Below are 19,121 nucleotides of genomic sequence, written 5' to 3' on the forward strand. Positions count from 1 at the left end.
TATGTCTTCAGACTTTAACGCTTTAAGATTACGGTCCAAGTAAAGTGCGGTAATGCTATACAGGTTTCCGTTTTGCGGTGTTTTTCTTGAGAAGTTGTGATTTAAACTTTTTTTCTGTCTGGAAAATGCCTGGTTGGCGAAAAGCATACAAATTTGAAGTCAGTAGTGCGGGCGTCACTGCTGGCTTCTTCCCGCACCACTCCATCATAGTTCATTGTATCAGATACCATAGTTAGCCTAGTTTGGCTCGTAATAATGCGAGCGATAGTTTGTTTTAAACTGTCATTGGTGTTACTAACAACGGTAGCGTTGTTGTGTGACATTTCCAACGCCAAAAAACGCAAGAGAAAACATCGTCGTCAAAATACAGATGCAAAATTAGAGAGATTGAAAAGACAAGGCCTTTCCGGAGTGGAACCAACCCCGCCAGATAGCGAAGTAAGTTAGAAATTACTTTTTGCCGTGGAAAACTTCACAAAAAACGTAGAGTTGGCTTTGTGACGATAATTAATTATGATAATTAACACTTACGCGAGAACTGTTTTCGTTCGTGTGCAATAAATAATATTTAATCGAAATAAACAAATAAATAAACGCCAAAGCAAGCACGTTTACTTTATTTGCAATGGATAATAATGGATATTTTCTTAAATTTAAGAAACAAAACATATGCACACAAATATCGTGCTTGCATAAAAAAACCACCATGATGCTAATTTACAATGTAAAGGCATAGAGATATTTTAAATTAATAGACACACTTTCAGTGCGTATAATAGCCGTTTTCTTGCTTAGAAAGCAAATTTGGTTGCCCGCCGAATACCTTTTCTATTCCAGGCAAATGACCGCATTTGTTTCATGATTGAGCAAAATAAAACTTTCATTACGCTAACAACACACAGTTTTGTTGCAGTACAAAAATATTGACTTAATTTTTCGGATTTTTGCAGCTCACATTGTACAAACCGATACCTGCAGTTTAAATAAGAATCGAAATGTCCTGTTCCTTTTTATTGTTATATATAGCCAAACGAGAAAGGAATGACCATAAACAACATGGCGATTGTTACTTAGTTAAAAGTAAAAAGTTTAAAAAATATTTACACAGTTGACGCATTGTACTGTAGCAGCAAAATTAACCTGCCAATGCAATGGAATTGTACACGCAATCATTTTGGGCATTTATTTGCCATATAATTTAGAAAAACCTGGGTAATAGTGTCCTTGTAATGTGGAAGTTAAATAAGAATCAGTAATCTTTTAAAGCATAAATACCACTTGCGTGTGGCTAGACGGCAAGGTTAACATTTTTCAGTCGTCTTAAATCATGCTCGGTTCCGCCTGATGATAACAGTCTTCACTTTGGTTTCCTCTCCAACGTTGTGGTTTTTTTACGGTCTGCCAAGAATATTTTGTTTCATCTTACGTCAAGGTTAAAAGAGAAAGATGTAGATCACTGTTCTAGACATTTTGATACACCCAAAGCTCGATGGTCTAGTTTCTTACTATTTTAGCTTACGATAATCATGGTTACATCTGAAAATCTCCTGTTTTGCAACAAAGTTTTCATGATCTCTGAATAATTTGATGCACCTGCTGATCATAATTTTGAAATCGACATTTGTTTAAAAATTTGTGTTATGACCACAACACAAGTAGCGATATAATTTAAACGTTCGATTTTCTTTTTAGTGTCCCGTTTGTCCGGCTGGACCACCTGGAGATCAGGTAAGTTTATTCATTTACTTTATATTTAGCCTATATTATATAGACAGTAATATATTTCACACATAATTTTTTAACTTGCATTGGTTATACCCTTTGTGAAGTGGTATAATACTTTGGCTTGCCCTGCCGGTGTCGTAAGAATATAAGAATTGACGTAGAAATTTTCCTGCAAAACCTATTTGGCATAATGATGTATTAAATAAAAACTTATATCTTATCCAAACTTATCTTTCCCGCTTTAAAAAAAAGACAATTATTTTTCCATAAAATACTCTACAACTTGAAAGTTATCTCGTGATGCCATATGCTACAAAGTCTAAGTATATTCTCAACTTACCCCTACATACAACTATATTTGTTCTTTGCTGAGGTTTTTCCTTTCTTTTTGTACTTGCAAATTACAAGCTTGTATGTGTTAGCGTAACAACAACTTCTGTTATAAAAGTTATAGGTCAGTTTAGAACTTACCTGAATTAATATAATTAAATGTTATTGCTTATAAATGTGTCGTGATGAATGTAATATGTCAAATAAATTAAACTGTTAGATTTTGCAATCATACTTTATCTTAATCTAAAATACCTGAAAAGGATCAGCACTCGAAAAAAACAATAAAATTACAACATTCATGTACGGAATCCGTTAACACACTTAACGGCTCACGGATGAGCCGCAAGGCATGAAGCATTCTAAACAGCATTGCGAGCCGGTCAACTCACTCCTTCTCTGTGCTTCATATCTGAAAACGCAATCGCCATTCAGTTGGTGATGCGCCAAAAGAAGCAAAGGAAGTATTTGATCTAAAGAGGGTAGAAACACCTGACGAAGGAAACACTGGTGTTTTTTTCAGAAGAGTTTACCACCAGCGAACAAAGCCAGACAATGTTTTAAGTTCAGACAACATTTGCCTGGAACTTATACTGTATGGTGAACCTGGCAACCAGCGAAGTCTTGGATGTGTATAATATACCTTTCTGTGTTCCTGCTTACACCGCCACAAAATTCCTAAAATCTGGAGAAAAATCTCGAAGTCGAGAACCAAAAACCAAAGTTGTAACCAAGTCATCAAACTCGAGTCGTAAATCAAGTCGAGTCATTTCCTGTTTAAAACTCGAGTCAAGTCGAATCATTTGGTAAATATGTACCGAGTAAAGTCAAGTCAATTTATATTCGAAACCATACCAGAAACGTTTAGGTTTATTACAAAATTTGTTCCACTTGGTTGCACCGTAAACGTTCGTAGACAAATATCTTCATTTCAAGTTATAGTTTAATATTTTCGGATCAATGAATAGAGATTTGTTTTACCTTAACCCAATCTATACCGGGCTCGCGACTTTGCTATTTTCACTAGGTGTGGCCGACACTGCACACACATTTTCAATCGTTAATTACTCGAAAACTATACGTCGTAAACTGATCGGATTTTGACAGGTTTGTAGCAAAAACATCTGGCTTCCTGTATACATCATAATTGTAAAACAAAAGAAAGCGAATTTAGTGTAAATTGAGTATTTCCACAAGTGATACATTTCTAGAAATTTTTCTTGTTACGCCACGCCCCCGCTGTGCGGAAAACCAGCTGACCGCGAGAAGAGAACGCAAGAGAATAGTTAGTCGAGTTAGTGGTGCGCAAATGAGTAAACGAAAAAGATTCGCTTCAATGCGGAGAGAGAGAAAAATTATGAAAATATGACAATATCTCAAAAATTACAAACTCCAACTTTATAAAACAAACATGGACAGATAGCTGAACATTTTTTCGGAAAAGTCACCCAATTTCAAGTTTCTACAGCAAACAATGCAACTGTACGCCACGTTTTTATGTGACTGTGCGCAGGAAAAGCCACACCTAGTGAAAATAGGGTTAATGCTGAAACGTACTACAAACGAACCAACTCGAATCATTTATATACAGTACTTTTTTTAGAATCAAGTCAGGTCGTTGAAAAAGTCGAGTTACTGGCTGAGTCATTACGACTCTGCCAAGAACTCGAACAGAATCATCTTCTGCAAAGACTTGACTTGAGTCTTCTCCCTTAAGAATTGCATGAAAGACTTGGCTTGAATCGATATTTGAAAAGACTCGTCTTATGTCGAGTTGTTTCAAATTGTTGATTAGAATTCAGCTTTAAAGCGAAACGAATGGTCCAAACACATTAAGCAGTAACCTTAAAAAAAGTTTGTTTGTAGGTTATATGAATGCGTAAGGGGCAGCAAAACTAAGCAAATTTAAATTGTAAACGTATCTACTGGACACAAGCAGTGATTTTGCTTTCTGTATGGTTTGGCTTTAGATATCAATTTACTTGACTTGGATCGAGTTTGATTTGCCAAATGACTCGCGAGTGACTTAAGTCACTTATCTAAAAGATTCGACTCAAGTTAATCATAAAAGGTAAGTGACTTAACTTGCCACTCGAGTTTGATGATTTGCTCTGCAATGCAATTTGATCTCTGCAATTTGATTTTACTCTGCAATTAAATAGATCAATATCTCTTTGTGTATCTTCTTTAAAATCCCCGATCGCTTGATCTACGCTCTTATCGACCCCATGATCAAACCTCTTCTCCCTCATGGGCAGGCAGGATCTCTACATGGGAAGTCAGCTGCAGACCATGTGCCCCTTAAGATCCCAGACATCGGAGATATCTTCGAGACTAAGGAAAAGTTCGGCGCTGAAGTTTTCAATCTCACAGCTCTATCTGCATATCAAGCGACGTTGATAAATTGACAGCGGTTGGCACAAGGTGGGGCGCTGGGGCTATTCTACATACAGCAGCCTTGGCCTCGGTCTATTTCACTGCCAACTAAGCAATCGTCCCCCTGTCTGGTGTCGCAATTGCCTGCACACACTACGCATATCAACGCTGTCATAAACGGTGCCCTGCGTACTTTGACCGGATGTCTGTGTCCTACACCCTCGAACAGCCTTTCCATTTTCTACACCTGTTCAACTTAATGAGCTACTGTACTACAGCGATGCTATATTAGTGTATTGGAAGTAAGTAAAGCCAAAGACTTTATTTTGCCTTGAGAACTCCTTTGTCTATTCAACTATTGACTCCATTGTTTGTGCTTTCGCTCCTTTGTTTCCACTATCCAGCAAATTTTCCAAAACTTACTTTTTAGAAGACGCTTTCCAGAAGCCGAGATTTCAGAAGAGAAATTTTTAGAAGAGGCGATTAAGCAAAAACCATTTCTTTTTTATCCCTTGTACTGTAGAGTGGGCTTCCCAAACTGGGGGTCGCGACCCCGCAAGGGGTCGCGTAACGAACTTCAGGGGTCGCAGAGCGTATACCAATTTTACACGAAGTACAAAATACAATCGAAACAAAATATCGTTCCAGCCTAATCAACATTGAAACCGCCTTGAGACCAGCATTAACAGATATTGAGCCACGGCTGGACTTGCTTTGTAGCAGAAAGCAGTCGCATCAATCACACTGAATAAATGTGTGTGCTTTTTTGTTTCCAGTAGCCTATATATGTGTAAAGTAGTAAGTAGACTTTGAGTACTGGTTGCTTGAATTCGGTCTTTACTCTTTGCATCTCAATAAATTTCACTAATGACTAATGTATGTTTCGCACTGCTAATTTAATCAATTTAAACGTGAAGGGTCGTGGAAAACTTCAGAAGTTTGAAAGGGGTCGCGAGCAAAAAAGTTTGGGAAGCCCTGTGTAGACAATCAGAGTAAGCCACCAGACGTCACAACTGTTGAAGATGTTGCTGAAATATCTTGGTTCTGTTGAATATCTTCAGAAGAAGACCACTCATTAAGCAAACTTATGGTGTTGTTTGAAGGTGAACTTTCTAGGTTTGAAGTATCAACATCTGGTGTTTTTTGTTTACGAGGGAAGAACTGGTATATAGTTTGATTGTTAGTATTATCAGAGCAGCGTTTACGTTGAGACATTTGTCCTGAAATAACACACAACACAATTTCAAAAGAAATGGAAATTATACACGTTCAAGGCTGCAGTTGACAGACGGGAATGCTAACAAAACAAAAAAACTGTAATAATAAATCGATCTACAGATAATGAGGCTAAATCCGTGTTGTAGCTAACTGGCTAATCCCTAAAGTGACTGCATACCGATCTTCAATCAATCATTTCTTCCATAACCATTTTGCGGTCATAAAACGCTTTGGTCGGTTTGACAGGAAATCCATTTCCCGTTGTGAAGCAAGCAACTACGTCATGAAGCAGGCATTGCTCAGTCGGGCCAAAGGAATTTAAACAAAATCTCTGTTTAAAAAATCTCCGTTTCGGTTGCTCAAAACACCTTAAAAAAGCATTGGTGACCTCAGCGCTCCAACTACTCTGCTACATATATAAAGAGCCGCTTGGATTGAAAGAGTCATCTAATTAAATATTGAAAATTGTACAAAAGTTAGAGGTTTTTGTGTAATTTATTAAGAGGTGAGATAATTTAATAGTAAACCAGATCAACTATGCACCATATCCAAAGTATTTTTAATGGAAATGATGCACCATTTTCAAAACTTAGGTGCTTATCAAGAAATGTTCTCATTTGTAAATGTTTGTGGATTTATGGGTCTTTTTTTGCATTTTTAGTAATGTGTGTTATTAACGCAGATTTTTGATATAAATTGGATTGACATAAGTGTTTCGTTTTTGTCAAGAGTAATTTGTTTTGTTATCCTCGTAACAGGTAGTTATTTGCCTCCCACAATATAATTATTATTATATAATGTAAATCTTTCAATGTAAGACAGCAAAACATATTCATTTGCTAAATTTTGCTGTTACGGTTACACTGCTGAACCCAATTCAATTTTATTTTATACAACTCACTAGTGTCTTGTCATCATCTATTTTAAAGCAATCAACTCAGTCCATATCTGAGCTTGCTTTGCCTTTGTCTAAGAAAAAACTCAGAAAATTTATCATCTAAATTATTATTCAACCATTTTTACTGCCTTCTAAAAAAGTTGTGATTTTTTCAAAATTTTGTAATCAATTTAGTTGTGCTTATTTATAAGTTTGTTATGTGTTTTCATTTATTAGAAAACATGTTTATTGATGAACTTTGCTAAAGGATACTAGTATTTAGGGTCCACCTGGTGTAGATGGTGAAAGAGGCGAGAAAGGTAGCATTGGTTCTCCAGGGATTGAGGGTATTCCTGGGATTGATGGAGTAGATGTATGTATGATATTTTCTAAAGTTTAAATATCAAGTAATATTTGCTGTTTTTATGAGCCCAAAAAAGTGTTCCATTGATGTGAAGTAGAATATGCTTTGTAGGTGTATTTGCATATTGTTATATTAGGTACTGGAATTTTTTTTGCTGGGTATAAAGCTTTTTATCCACTTTTTAGGCAAAAAAGTGGATTTAATAAACGCACGAACTTTGGTATGGTTAACTTTTTACTAGTGCACATTTTAGGTGAGGTTAACTGAACATATATTTTTGCGATCTGGAGTTAAGTTTTTTAAGATAGTTTATTTTTTTGGAGTTTTTTAGCGTGAAAACAATAACAAAAATGTGAAGTAACATATTGAATTAAGGGATTATCTGTGACATTTGGTTATTACATTCCTTGGAATGGTCATTCAAAACTGTAATTCAAAGGAGAAAGCTCATTTCATAAATCGTGATACAACTCAAATGTAACGTGGTATAGAAACGATCTCCAAATAGACTGAGATATTGTTATAAATAAATTAATAGTTGTTTTGTAGTACAGGAATGTCATACTTTTGGTGGACTCAAGGCCCGGACCACTAATTAAAAAGTCGTTAGTTGAGCAATAAATTGTTTTTTGAACTACACTCAAATTTAGAACGACATCCGTATAATAATGTCTGTACAATAACATGCTTTTGGCTCTTGGGTACTTTTGGCAGATGATTCATAAATCCCAAGACCTTGCTCTTAAACAATCACGTTTTCAATCACCCTGATTTAAAGCAAATTCACTTTTTTGCAGGGCATATTTATGATCCCCGATAACCACCTTGTAATGAAGTTGTACAATAATATGTCCATAGATAATATAATGTTTTCATACAATATAACAGTATGTTATTCTGTTTTATTATAAAATGCAGGGCGAAAGAGGTCTGCAAGGCCTGCAAGGATTACAGGTAAGACAGCTGTAGAACAATTATAATAGTGTACAGTTAAGAAAAAATAGTCATTGTTATGTAAATTTATATATAACTTCGATATGGTAAAGGTATTTTGCTGGTGTATTACCACAGTAGCAGCAAAATACAATTGTATTGTGCTTAACTGTAATGTCTTATAGCAAAGCATTGACAGCATTTACTCATATTCTGTTTCTCTAATAAACAACATTTAAGTGGGGCAGCAAAACAAGAAATTAAAAAAAGTAATAATAAATATGTCAACCAAAAATGCATTTTAGCAAGCAATATCATTAACAACGTCTAAAGATAAAGGTTTTGATAGCATACTGTATTGGTTGCTACAGCATACCAAATTCACACATGTGGAGCCTGTTTTATTGCAGTGTTAGGTAAACTTTGACTATTGCTTTGTTTAAGATAGAAAAAATTTCCCCATCTTTTCTTATCCATTTAACTCAGTTACTGCAGATTTTTTTCTTGACGTGTCTATTCACTATCTGAGCTTTTTTAAAATTGAAAAAGACAGTTTGTATGCTGCAATACCATTTCATACTTAATGCTGTTTATTTACTCAAATTGAATGTACTACTGTATTCCCATATGTGTCCCATAAAAGATCATAGCTTGTCTATTTTTAAATTTAAGACTACAGACAATATTAGTGGGAAATCATGAATGGACATCTTTGCTGACAAGTTATTGTTCAAAATTTGATACTAATTATGATCTTTGTCAATAATGGATGCGTAGGCAGCGTAGCACCCACATTATAGTCTGGTTACTTTAATAAAACACGTTGTATGACTTATAAATAGATCAGAAAGCTTTGCTGCCAAAAGAGCATTTTTAGTTTGTCACTTTGTAGTTTATTTTTTAAAGTGGAACTGTTTGTAGGGTCCACCAGGAAATGATGGTGAAGCTGGAGGAATAGGTCTCCCAGGCTCAATAGTAAGTGTCTTTCAAGTTTTTTTTATTGCAAAAATTATTGCCATACCAAATAATTATCATATAATCAAAGTAACACAATGGGAAATTTTAAAATTGGTCCTCATATACCTAACCACTATGTTTTGGGCTTCACCAGTTTGTAATCCTGATTTTTGATCTTTTAATCCTGCAAACACACATTATTTGGCATGTCTTATTAACTGTAATCATTATGGTACAGAGTATATAGCCAATAGAATACAAACTGTGACCATATTTCTATTATTATTACCAATACAACAATATTTATTTTTTGTGCAGGGACCACCTGGTCAAGTTGGACAAGAAGTTAGTATTTTGAAATACTTTTCAGTGTAATGTTAATAATGTATTGTAATTACAGCTAAGTTTTTTTTTTGAAAAGCCATGTATTTAAAAATTTTTATTTTTGGTTAAAATGTTTTGTTTTTAGGGTCCACAAGGCCTTCCTGGAGAACCTGGACCACCGGTAGGATACCTGATGTTTATCTGTTTAAAATATTGTTTTATTAATATATTTATCAGTTTGGGGCATGTACTTGAATAGAAGCTGGGGTAAATGCAAATCTAAACGAAATATCAGTTTTGTTAGATGCCATCATGAATGATTGAAGGATAATATGCAATTATTAGCTGTGCCGTTATTAATCTAAGGATTTACACTAATGATATGTAGTCTAGATAAATCAGCATTACTTTTTATTGTGCTAGTCGAATATTTCCTTATTGGCAATTTTTATGCTACATTTATGCTGTTACTTAGGTGTGACACTTTGTATTTGAGATTCTTCCTTTTCTCTAAACCTCTTTTGTGGTTATGTAGTACCAAAGCTCTTTTGCCAATTGATGTAATTATCAGTGTAAATTAAAAATCACACTACAAGCAATGTTGGTTGTGTTTTCGATGGTTTCATAAACTTTGTTTGATACTAAAAACAAAAAAATGTCGTAAAATAAATAAAAAAGTAGATAAATGCGGTTGCATTTGAGCCAATAAGTATTACAATATTACAAGACCTACTCCAAAACTAACCATAATTTAAGTGTTAGTATTATGCTTTGAAGTATTATATTGAAGCATAAAATATAAGACTCCAGTGTTCTTTTTTCAGGAAAAATGGCAATAAAGTAGAAGTAGTATCACTGTAGAAAAAGTAATACTCAACAATAACCAATCCTTATATTTATTTTGAATGTAATTTTAGGGAGAAGCCGCTAATAATGTTGGAGAGGCAAGTACTGTTTACTTTTGAATTTAAGTTTTCGAAGTACTTTCATACTTTTGACATGATTTAAGCAAAATATACATAGTGAGCCACATAAAATAACATGCCATGTTGTTTAGGTAGAGAAAGGACAAAAAGGGGAAAGGGTAAGTACATGGTAACATTGACACTGTACATAAACGTTCGTTTTGTTTTAGTTTTTGATCTATATTAATCATGCAGGGGCTACCTGGACCACCAGGACCTGGATCTTCAGGGGTGAGAATTTGCTTTATGCTCAATTTTAAATGTTATTTTAAAATTATCAAATGCTGTTTATTTATGTAAATATCAAGTCTAACAAATGAAAAAATTGAACAATAAATGTGTCACCATTGGAACTTATCCTCCATACCAGGGATGTCCAACCTTTTATTATAGTGGGCCGCATTGTCACTTGAAATAATTCAATGGGCCGCAGAACCTATTAAATTTCAAGAAAAATGGGTGCATAAAGTACATACTTTTGGAGTGAAAATGACTAGGGGGCCGCACAAAAATCTCAGGCGGGCCGCAGGTTGGACATCCCTGCTCCATACCAATGTAACTGTACTTGATTGATATGCCTGCCATACATTATATATTATATGCAACCAAATTTAATTGCAATTGGGTGAATAAGTAATACATTCCACGTTACCATGACACTTTTTATGCTTTTTGCTAGGGGGATGTTGGATCTGGATTTACTGACGAAGGGACGAGAGAGGGTTTTGTATGTATTTTAAAGATTGTCATGTTTATTTGAGTCTGTCTCAATAGTAGAGCTAATGCTTTTTGCAAATGTTAAAAGTATTCACAGTTATGTTAAAAATCAGAGAAATTTTATTTCAACTTTGCTACCTTTAGTATGGACCGAGAGGAGCTCCTGGACCACCTGGACTTCCTGGTCCAAAAGTAAGCGAAAATTGTGGATTGTTTGTTTTAAAATTAATTTGATGAAACCTGCTATCAAAAATTACATCATGCATAGATAAATAATCTTTATTTCTTTTTTTCTTGCATGATTGGTTTGTATGAAAAGCCATTTATTGACTTTATAATGAACAGAATGGGAAAATTTGTGTAAAATTGCTGTTATTTCAACCAAGGATGATTTTGAAAATGTTTTACATTAAATTTTGGCACCAATTATACTAAAAACACATGGGTTAAATTAACAGGTTTAACTTTGGTTTTAGAACAATTTAGGACTGCAGGAAAGATGTTTAATGGCCATTTGTATTTTTCGGCCCAACGCTTGAAGTAAACCAAACAAAAATTTAATTGTACTTATCTTATTTTAAGGGTCATAAAGGTTGGAAGGGAGAAATGGGACCTGATGGTAAACTGGGACCAAAGGTAGTATTTTGTTCTGTTTAAATGACAATATGACAGCATCCAATTAAACATATGTTATGCCAAAATGAATGGAAATATTTATGTACTATAAACAAAAAGCCCTCAAGGGGGTGCATGCCTCTGCTAAGGCAGCTTATTACCCTTATGTGGCCCTGTCAGATATGCAGCTGTTTCATCGAAATAGAGAAAGGTAAGTGGACAGGGGCCCTACTATGAGTTTTTCGCTTTCAGCCCAAAAGTTATTCAGTTTATTCCCATAATCTTGAAAGTAGGTTATCTTGAAAGTTTGAACAAAACCAAGATAATAAATTTAGCATAATGTTGCTGATAGATCGACAAACAAACACACACGAATCAAAATATAACTTGCATCTAATATGATATGATGTATCACAATTACCACTATAGTAATGACCTTTGTTCAGTAAGATAGTTTAAGTAATAATATTATTTAGGGTGGAGTTGGTCTAGAAGGGCCTCAGGGACCACCTGGACCAGGTGGAGAAGCGGTAGGAATTTATTTTTTTTATTGCATTTGAGTTTTATGGTATTGTTCTGCATTGTTTTGTTCATTATGTTAAAATACCACAATGATAGCACATCTTTTATGTATTAAAATTACTCATATTAAATATTGTTCAAAAACAGGGTCCACGTGGACCTCGAGGGTACTCTGGCGAAGATGGACGGAAGGGTGAAACTGTAAGTTTTTAGTACTATCAGTTGGTTCAAAACTTAAAACTTAGCAGGCTAGTAAAACATTTCAATTGTATTATATAGTTTGGTATTTATTAGATTCAGTGACTTAAATAATTAGGTTTTTTAATATCAAGGTTTGAGTAACATTTCAAACTACTGCTTTCACATTAACTCTTTTTGTATAAAAGGGCCCTATTGGCTTGCCAGGAGAGTCCGGACCGCCTGGAGAACCTGGCATTCAGGTATAATTTAGCTTTTTTTGTTTTTTTTATTTATGCTTGTTACGTTTTGGACTTAGCTAAAAGTGGAACTATTGTACAGTTGATTATTTTGTCTGGTTTCCAGCATTTACAGAAAAATTGAAAATGATTAAATCAAATAGGGCTAATAGAACTACCAGCAGATTGCATTGTCTTTTAAACTTGCCATTTATTTACACTAACTACGAAGCTAGAGATATCGTACAAAAGTGACCTAATTTATTAGCAAAAATTTTGTTGTCAAAGATTTTATTAGGATTTTAAGTTTTATCCTAAATATGTATAACAGACGCCAGCGTCAAATATTAAACTTCATGTGGTGTGAAGAAATATTAAACCGTGTTGACCTCACAGATTCTTAACATCTTCTCTATACTTTCTATGAAGCAAATTGTAATAGATAATCTTTTTTGTTCAAAAATGTACATTTTTTATTGTCATTTTCAGGGAGAGGAAGGACCCTCTGGCCCACCAGGAGAGACTGGTAGTAAAGGAGGTCCAGGAGAAAAAGGAAACCAAGGTAACTTGGGACCACCTGGATTTCCTGGAGAACCAGTAAGTTAATGTCATACAAAATTTCAATATTGATGTTTTACCCAGGCAAAAAGCACCTCAAACAAAAGTTTCACTTTTACATAACTTCGACAAATCTTTTTCAGGGATTGCCTGGCCGAGAGGGCTCTGATGGTATACCTGGCACACCTGGAGAAAGAGTGAGATAATAAGCCTTTATTTGCTTTACCTTCAATAATTAGTAGTTGCTTTATCCTTTGTATCAATAATAAAATGTGGAAAACAGCACGTTCTTTTGAAAATGACGTAATTGACAATTTCATTTTTATTAAAAGAACACTGAGTTAGGAGTTGGTTGTGATAATGTTAGCGATTGATCCATGTTTTAGCAGGTTGTACATCATCATTGTTTTTAAAGCTATTTATTAACTATTTTTAGGGGCGCAATGGACAACCAGGACCTAAAGGAATTGAAGGACCTCAAGGACAACCAGTAGGTTCACTTAATACCACATCGACAATGTAGATAATCTGATTAGTGATTATTAAAAAAATTGTAGTGGATGAATTTTTGCAAGTGCTATAATACTGTTATAGGGCGTTAAAGGTGACCGAGGAGAATCAGGAAATAATGGCGTGCCGGTGAGTTGTATGATATTGCAACATTTTTCTTCCCAAGTTTTATAAATCTTGGATATTACTGTTGTTCAATATCCAATAAATATTAAAATATTGGATATGAATATTACTGTTTAAATCAAGAAATTATCACAATGTGTTCACAAAGCAGCAGCAGCTATGCTATTTGCAAATGTATTGTAGGGAGAAACTGGTCGTCCTGGTCGTGATGGTGATCGCGGAGACAAAGGTTCAGAGGTTCGTTGTCTAGTTTTTTTGCAGTATCTATAAAAGTATGTTAACAAGTTATTTGAAACTTTAAGCTTGAAGAATGACAAGGGACACCTTCTAGCAAAAATTACACAAACATTTAGTTTGTGTTTTAAACAGAATTGTTTTCGATTAACGTAATGAATACAGTACAAGTTTTTGTATTAGAAAATTCACTATATTATTTCCACAGAAGTGGGTAGCTGCTACTAAAATGACTAAAGTTTATTAAATTATTAGTTTGTTTTAAAGGCTTATTATTAAAGACTTACTTAAGTTTTTTATTTTTTTATTTATTTTTATTCTATTGGCGGCAGGAAAAGCATAAGAAAGTGGTTGTATTTTATTTTTACTGTAAACTGAAACCATGTTGGTAGGTTGAATTCTTTCAAAAAATTAACAATTTAAACTGCTAGTTACTCAATCCTGAAAATTTTATTTATAGGAACATTCAATTTATATTGCTATCAACATGAAAAAGCTCTGTCAACCAATAAAAATATCCCCCATTGCAACATAATTTACAATTAGATGACATAGAATTAGTGTTAACATGTAAGTGCATGAGTACTCAAATAGTGCAGATATTTAATCATAACCATGCTTGGAAACTATTTATTCTTATTTTTTGATGGGCGTAGGATGGGTATCTGTTTTCAAGTCTGCTAGTTCGGTCAGATCTTAAGTTATCATGTCTCATCTCTGTCTTCATAGTTACTACTCCATTACTATGAACAAAATTTTGCTTGGTCTGATAAACAAATAAGCAGCATTTTTCAATTAAAAAATTTTCCTTCCATTGAATACAACTTGTAGCGCTTTCATACAACCTTAAACCATGAACCACAAATGCCTTAAATCTTAATTTCTTTGTGGTTTTAGAAAATGAAATAAAAAATGTAGAACGTTGTGAAAAACGAAGTAATAAAACTTTGTTTGTTTAAAGTATATTATATATTTAAAATATGAGAATTGTATCTTATATTATCATAGTTGCACTTTTTAGGGCCCTCCAGGTCCTTCTGGTATACAAGGACCACGTGGGGAACAAGGAAAAGAGGTATGTGTATTTCTAAAATTAGATTTTACTATGCTTTACTCAATGTTGTAGCTAGACTTTGATCTTATCCATGTACCAGTACAAAATGACAAATTTGGTACTTTGTATTAGGGTGAAGTTGGCCCACAAGGTGAAGATGGTCCCCGTGGTCCACGTGGAGAACAGGTACTTTTTCTTCACAATAAATAATTCCAGTGGTACAGTTTGATGGCCAGTTAACCAGACTAGAAGAGATTTATTGTGCATATTCTGACTAAAAACTTTTGTGTTTTCTGTATCCTTATGGTCAGTTTTCCTACTGCACCTTAAATTGTTGCTCATTTAATAAAAAATGAGACACGGTTTCTGTTATTTTCCATTGCCATCACATTATTTACAATATTATTTTTTTGTAATAAGTGGAATATATTTAATCATAACATGCGTACATCTTGTTCTATTATTTCATTAGTCAGTTTTTATTTAAGCACAATTTTAATGTCAGGGTGATCTCGGTGAACCGGGTATGCAAGGTCAGCCAGGAGAAAGAGGGCTTCCTGGAATTAAAGGACACAAGGTAAAATTTCACATAAAGCCATTTGTGTTAAATCATTTTTAATTCTGTTAAGAAAAATGGTCTCACAGTACGATTGAAAATGATTCTCAGAAAATTATATATAATATATTGCAACCAGTTGCTATAAAAACTTTACTGAATGCTCAAAGGACTCATTTCACATTTTTACAGTCATAACTTTCTATCTTCAGCATATTAACTTCACCAGTAAGTAGATAAGGTCTGATGATGTGTTTTACGTTTCAGGGAGTTTCTGGAATGACTGGTGCTAAGGGTGAACCTGTAAGCAATATTTTACATCTACTTTTATTATGCTTGCAACTGGGTGTAGTTGTTGGGCTTATGTACTATTTTAGTCAAAACCAAACTCGGATAGAATTATTGAATAATTACCTAATTGCAAGATTTGGATGAACATAAATACTATCACGACGAACCTGAGTGGAGCATTACCAATGAAATTCTTGAGTTAGCAAAAGCATTAGTAAAGATAAAAATTTACTCAATAGGGACTTTTAAAGTTAAAACCTTTCATATTCAATATGTTTTACTGAATGTCATTGTCAAACCACGTCATGTTTTCAAGAGCTGAATAACTTTCCTTCATTATTGATTACGTTATGTTGCATCCAGAATGGAGTGTAATATTTATAGTGTACTGTCATTTAGGACTGAGCTGAACAAAGTTAGGGTTCGTTAATGTAGAAATGCTTGATATTCATGTTCATATGAACCCGGAAAAGTTTGGTCTTGGGACGTTGGTAGTTTTTGCACATTAAACTTGGTCACATTAAACTGACTTCAACTACAAAGATTACATATATTATGTAAATAAGTTTTTTTTGTTATTACAGGGAAATGATGGCCCAGAAGGATTGGAAGGTCCAGCAGGACCAAAGGTAACATTTTGATCAATTCATTATACATTTTATTGGAAGTCTACTATTATTATTTTTGTTGTGCAGTATGATCTAAAAAACTTTTAGTAAAATTTATGAAGGATTTTGTTATTCAATTTTTCCTGTCCATTTTTGTGGTTAATATCTGTTTTCATTCAGGGAGAAGGTGGCATCCCTGGAGAACGTGGATCCGTAAGTGATCTTTACAGTAGTAATTAGCTAAAAATGGTTCTTTCACATTAATATATAATTAATTGACAAGTTCTTAATTTAATAGTTTTAAAATATGGTTATGCTATTGCCTCCAGGGGACATTGTGCCCTAATTATAATTTGAGCGTAACTTTATCGATGAAAACGTGTATTATGCAACATTTATTATAGTAATGCTTGCTCTTTTGTATTCAGCCGGGTACACCAGGTGAAAATGGACAGAGAGGACCAGTAGGGCCAGGAGGATTGCCCGGATCACAAGGACCTCGTGGTCAATCTGGTCCCAGAGGGCCGGATGGAATGAAAGGCCCAAGAGGACGAACTGGGCGGCAAGGACCTCCTGTAAGTGTCCCGTTCATAGCGTATCAAGAATTATTAATTCTGTAAATTTGAAAGTTATTGATTACTATTTCGAATCCGAATTAAAACTTACTGTAAATGTGTGAATGGCTTAATTTATTGACTTAGAGTTAACACTTTTCAACTTTTATTTTAAACCCCAATGCAACAAATTAATTATTTGTCAGGGCACAATGCCAAGTGACCAACATATTTTGGAACTAATACGCCGTGTACTTCAAGGTAAACATACTGCCTCATCATCAAATATCTGTCACGTTGTTTACATCTTTGATTGCTGTTGCAATGTCTTGTGTAACCACTATATTGTAAAACAAGTGCACTATGGTGTAGGAAAGCAATATATCAATCGATACTGATTGCTTTAGACATTACATATATTTCATAAGTTTGATTCTGAATACACCCTACTGTCGTATGTTTTGTATGTCATTAAATATGATAATTAATTTAATTATGTTGGTATAATACTTGATGAAAGTCATATAACATGCATGTAAACTGTATAAAGACTTATTTTTCTTGTGATATTTTGTCGATTAGGATATAGTTTGTGGCATCGTTTACTATCACAATACATCTATATATCGTTTTTATTTCAGACGAAATGAGAGGTTTGAGAAGCCCTCAACCAAGAGGTATTTCTGCAAGACCTGGCCCCCCTGGGCCACCTGGAGAACCTGGTTTACGTGGAGTTCAAGGAGAGCAAGGTAGGTTTGTCAACTACCACATCATGCAATTATATATATTATAAATTACATATGCAAAACAATATGTTTTATGCATTCACGTTTTAGGTCAACCTGGCTTATCCGGCAAACCAGGGTCCACTGGATTGCAAGGTCCTCCTGGTCAGTCTGGTACATCTGGACCGAAAGGTATTACGGACAAATAATTGTGTATTTTGTAGAGACAATTAATTTATTGGTTTTCATCATTATATTATCATTTATAACTGTTTTTGATAGTTTAGTTCACATAGGGTAAAATGTTTTGCATAAACATGCAAATTTTCAGAAACAATAAGAGTAAAAATTGTTTTAACAACAGTAGTAGACACATTGTTAAATGATAAGACAACTATGTAGATATTATACTGCGATTTATAGTACTTGTTATGTATTTTATGTGTATAAAAATTATACCATAAATAAATTGGCATTTTGAAGCTTTTATTGATATATCCATTTACAAATTTTTCCATTTGTACCTTTCCAGGGTCTTCTGGTGACAAGGGTGATCGTGGAGCTCATGGAATTGGAATGCCAGGTGGAATGGGCCTGCCAGGTCCACCAGGTACTTCTTTGAAAATTATGTATAACTTGTTTGTATCAGCACATTTATTTCATGAAATAATGGTGGCGGAAATAAGGATTATTTCACTTTGTTTTAATTACCACCAAATATTTAATGTGTAAAGAGCATATTTACCTTAATTTAAACGTTGACTTCCACGTTTAGGCCATTGCCAATATAGATAAATTATTGTTTGTAATGGATACTGTTAATAGAGAGAAAACTTAAATATGAATAGGTTTTGTCCAGGAAATATCCTTGACTATAAAATTTAAGTTTTATTTTCTTTGGTATGCCAAGTATTTGCTTTTTTGAAGGATCTCAAGGCCCGCCTGGATATGGACAAGATGGTAGGAATGGTGAACGTGGAGAACCAGGTCTTTCAGGGCCACCTGGATACCCTGGACCACAAGGAGCAGTTGGCCCTCCAGGATATTGTGATCCATCTACTTGTTTGAGGGGCTCTTTACGGAGCGTGGAAGCACCCAAAGGTAAGTTTATCCAGTAACTACACAATCAGGAAAGATATTAAAATAGTTTATGGTGTTAAACTCTTTTTACAGGACCAGGTTTGAAAGGCCCTGATGAATTAACTGCTTCAGCAGAAGTTGAAGAAAGTGGAAGTGAAACCGAAGAAACAAATACAAGACGTCGTGCAACATCTGAACGACGTCGGCGGCCAGTCCTAGGATCGATCAACTTTTAATAAATATTACGCTGAAGATTTGAGTTTGTGCGCTACCGTGGGGCTTACTGTGTGTGCAAACTTATTTAGCTATATGCATTTCGCTTTTTTGTTTGTGTCATCATCATCGTCGCCATGTTTTTAGTGCTTTGGTATGTGGGATTTTTTGTATTTTTTTCTTAGTGTATCATCGATTTGTGCTATATAAATAAAGGCCAAATTTGAAACCCTTGTCACTTAAAAATACTTACTTTTATTGTAACAACAGTGA

At 34.3% G+C, this 19,121-nt stretch overlaps 1 protein-coding gene across 1 annotated transcript; it reads left to right on the forward strand.

Moving 5' to 3' along the window:
- The first annotated feature begins 255 nt into the window (after positions 1 to 255).
- Positions 256 to 19,077, forward strand: LOC143448771 (uncharacterized). Its single transcript, XM_076948635.1, has 34 exons — positions 256 to 438; positions 1,693 to 1,728; positions 6,810 to 6,899; positions 7,809 to 7,844; positions 8,745 to 8,798; positions 9,099 to 9,125; positions 9,250 to 9,285; positions 10,022 to 10,052; positions 10,166 to 10,188; positions 10,265 to 10,300; positions 10,749 to 10,796; positions 10,931 to 10,978; positions 11,369 to 11,422; positions 11,878 to 11,931; positions 12,071 to 12,124; positions 12,310 to 12,363; positions 12,829 to 12,936; positions 13,041 to 13,094; positions 13,334 to 13,387; positions 13,492 to 13,536; positions 13,717 to 13,770; positions 14,789 to 14,842; positions 14,954 to 15,007; positions 15,327 to 15,398; positions 15,645 to 15,680; positions 16,253 to 16,297; positions 16,457 to 16,489; positions 16,705 to 16,851; positions 17,037 to 17,091; positions 17,472 to 17,579; positions 17,667 to 17,747; positions 18,088 to 18,165; positions 18,483 to 18,656; positions 18,729 to 19,077. The coding sequence occupies exons 1-34, from the start codon at positions 256 to 258 to the stop codon at positions 18,869 to 18,871; spliced, it is 2,259 nt and encodes a 752-aa protein (XP_076804750.1). The 3' UTR covers positions 18,872 to 19,077.
- Positions 19,078 to 19,121: the final 44 nt, after the last annotated feature.

This window comes from Clavelina lepadiformis, chromosome 3 (genome assembly GCF_947623445.1).
Source record: "Clavelina lepadiformis chromosome 3, kaClaLepa1.1, whole genome shotgun sequence".
NCBI lineage: Eukaryota > Metazoa > Chordata > Ascidiacea > Aplousobranchia > Clavelinidae > Clavelina > Clavelina lepadiformis.

What these genes read in the sequence shown, in the direction of transcription:
- LOC143448771 (XM_076948635.1), top strand. Translation starts at nt 256, where the DNA reads ATGCGAGCGATAGTTTGTTTTAAACTGTCATTGGTGTTACTAACAACG. An exon ending in CTGGCACACCTGGAGAAAGA is followed by an intron (nt 13,095 to 13,333) that starts GTGAGATAATAA and finishes AACTATTTTTAG; the next exon opens with GGGCGCAATGGACAACCAGG. An exon ending in CTGGTGCTAAGGGTGAACCT is followed by an intron (nt 15,681 to 16,252) that starts GTAAGCAATATT and finishes TTGTTATTACAG; the next exon opens with GGAAATGATGGCCCAGAAGG.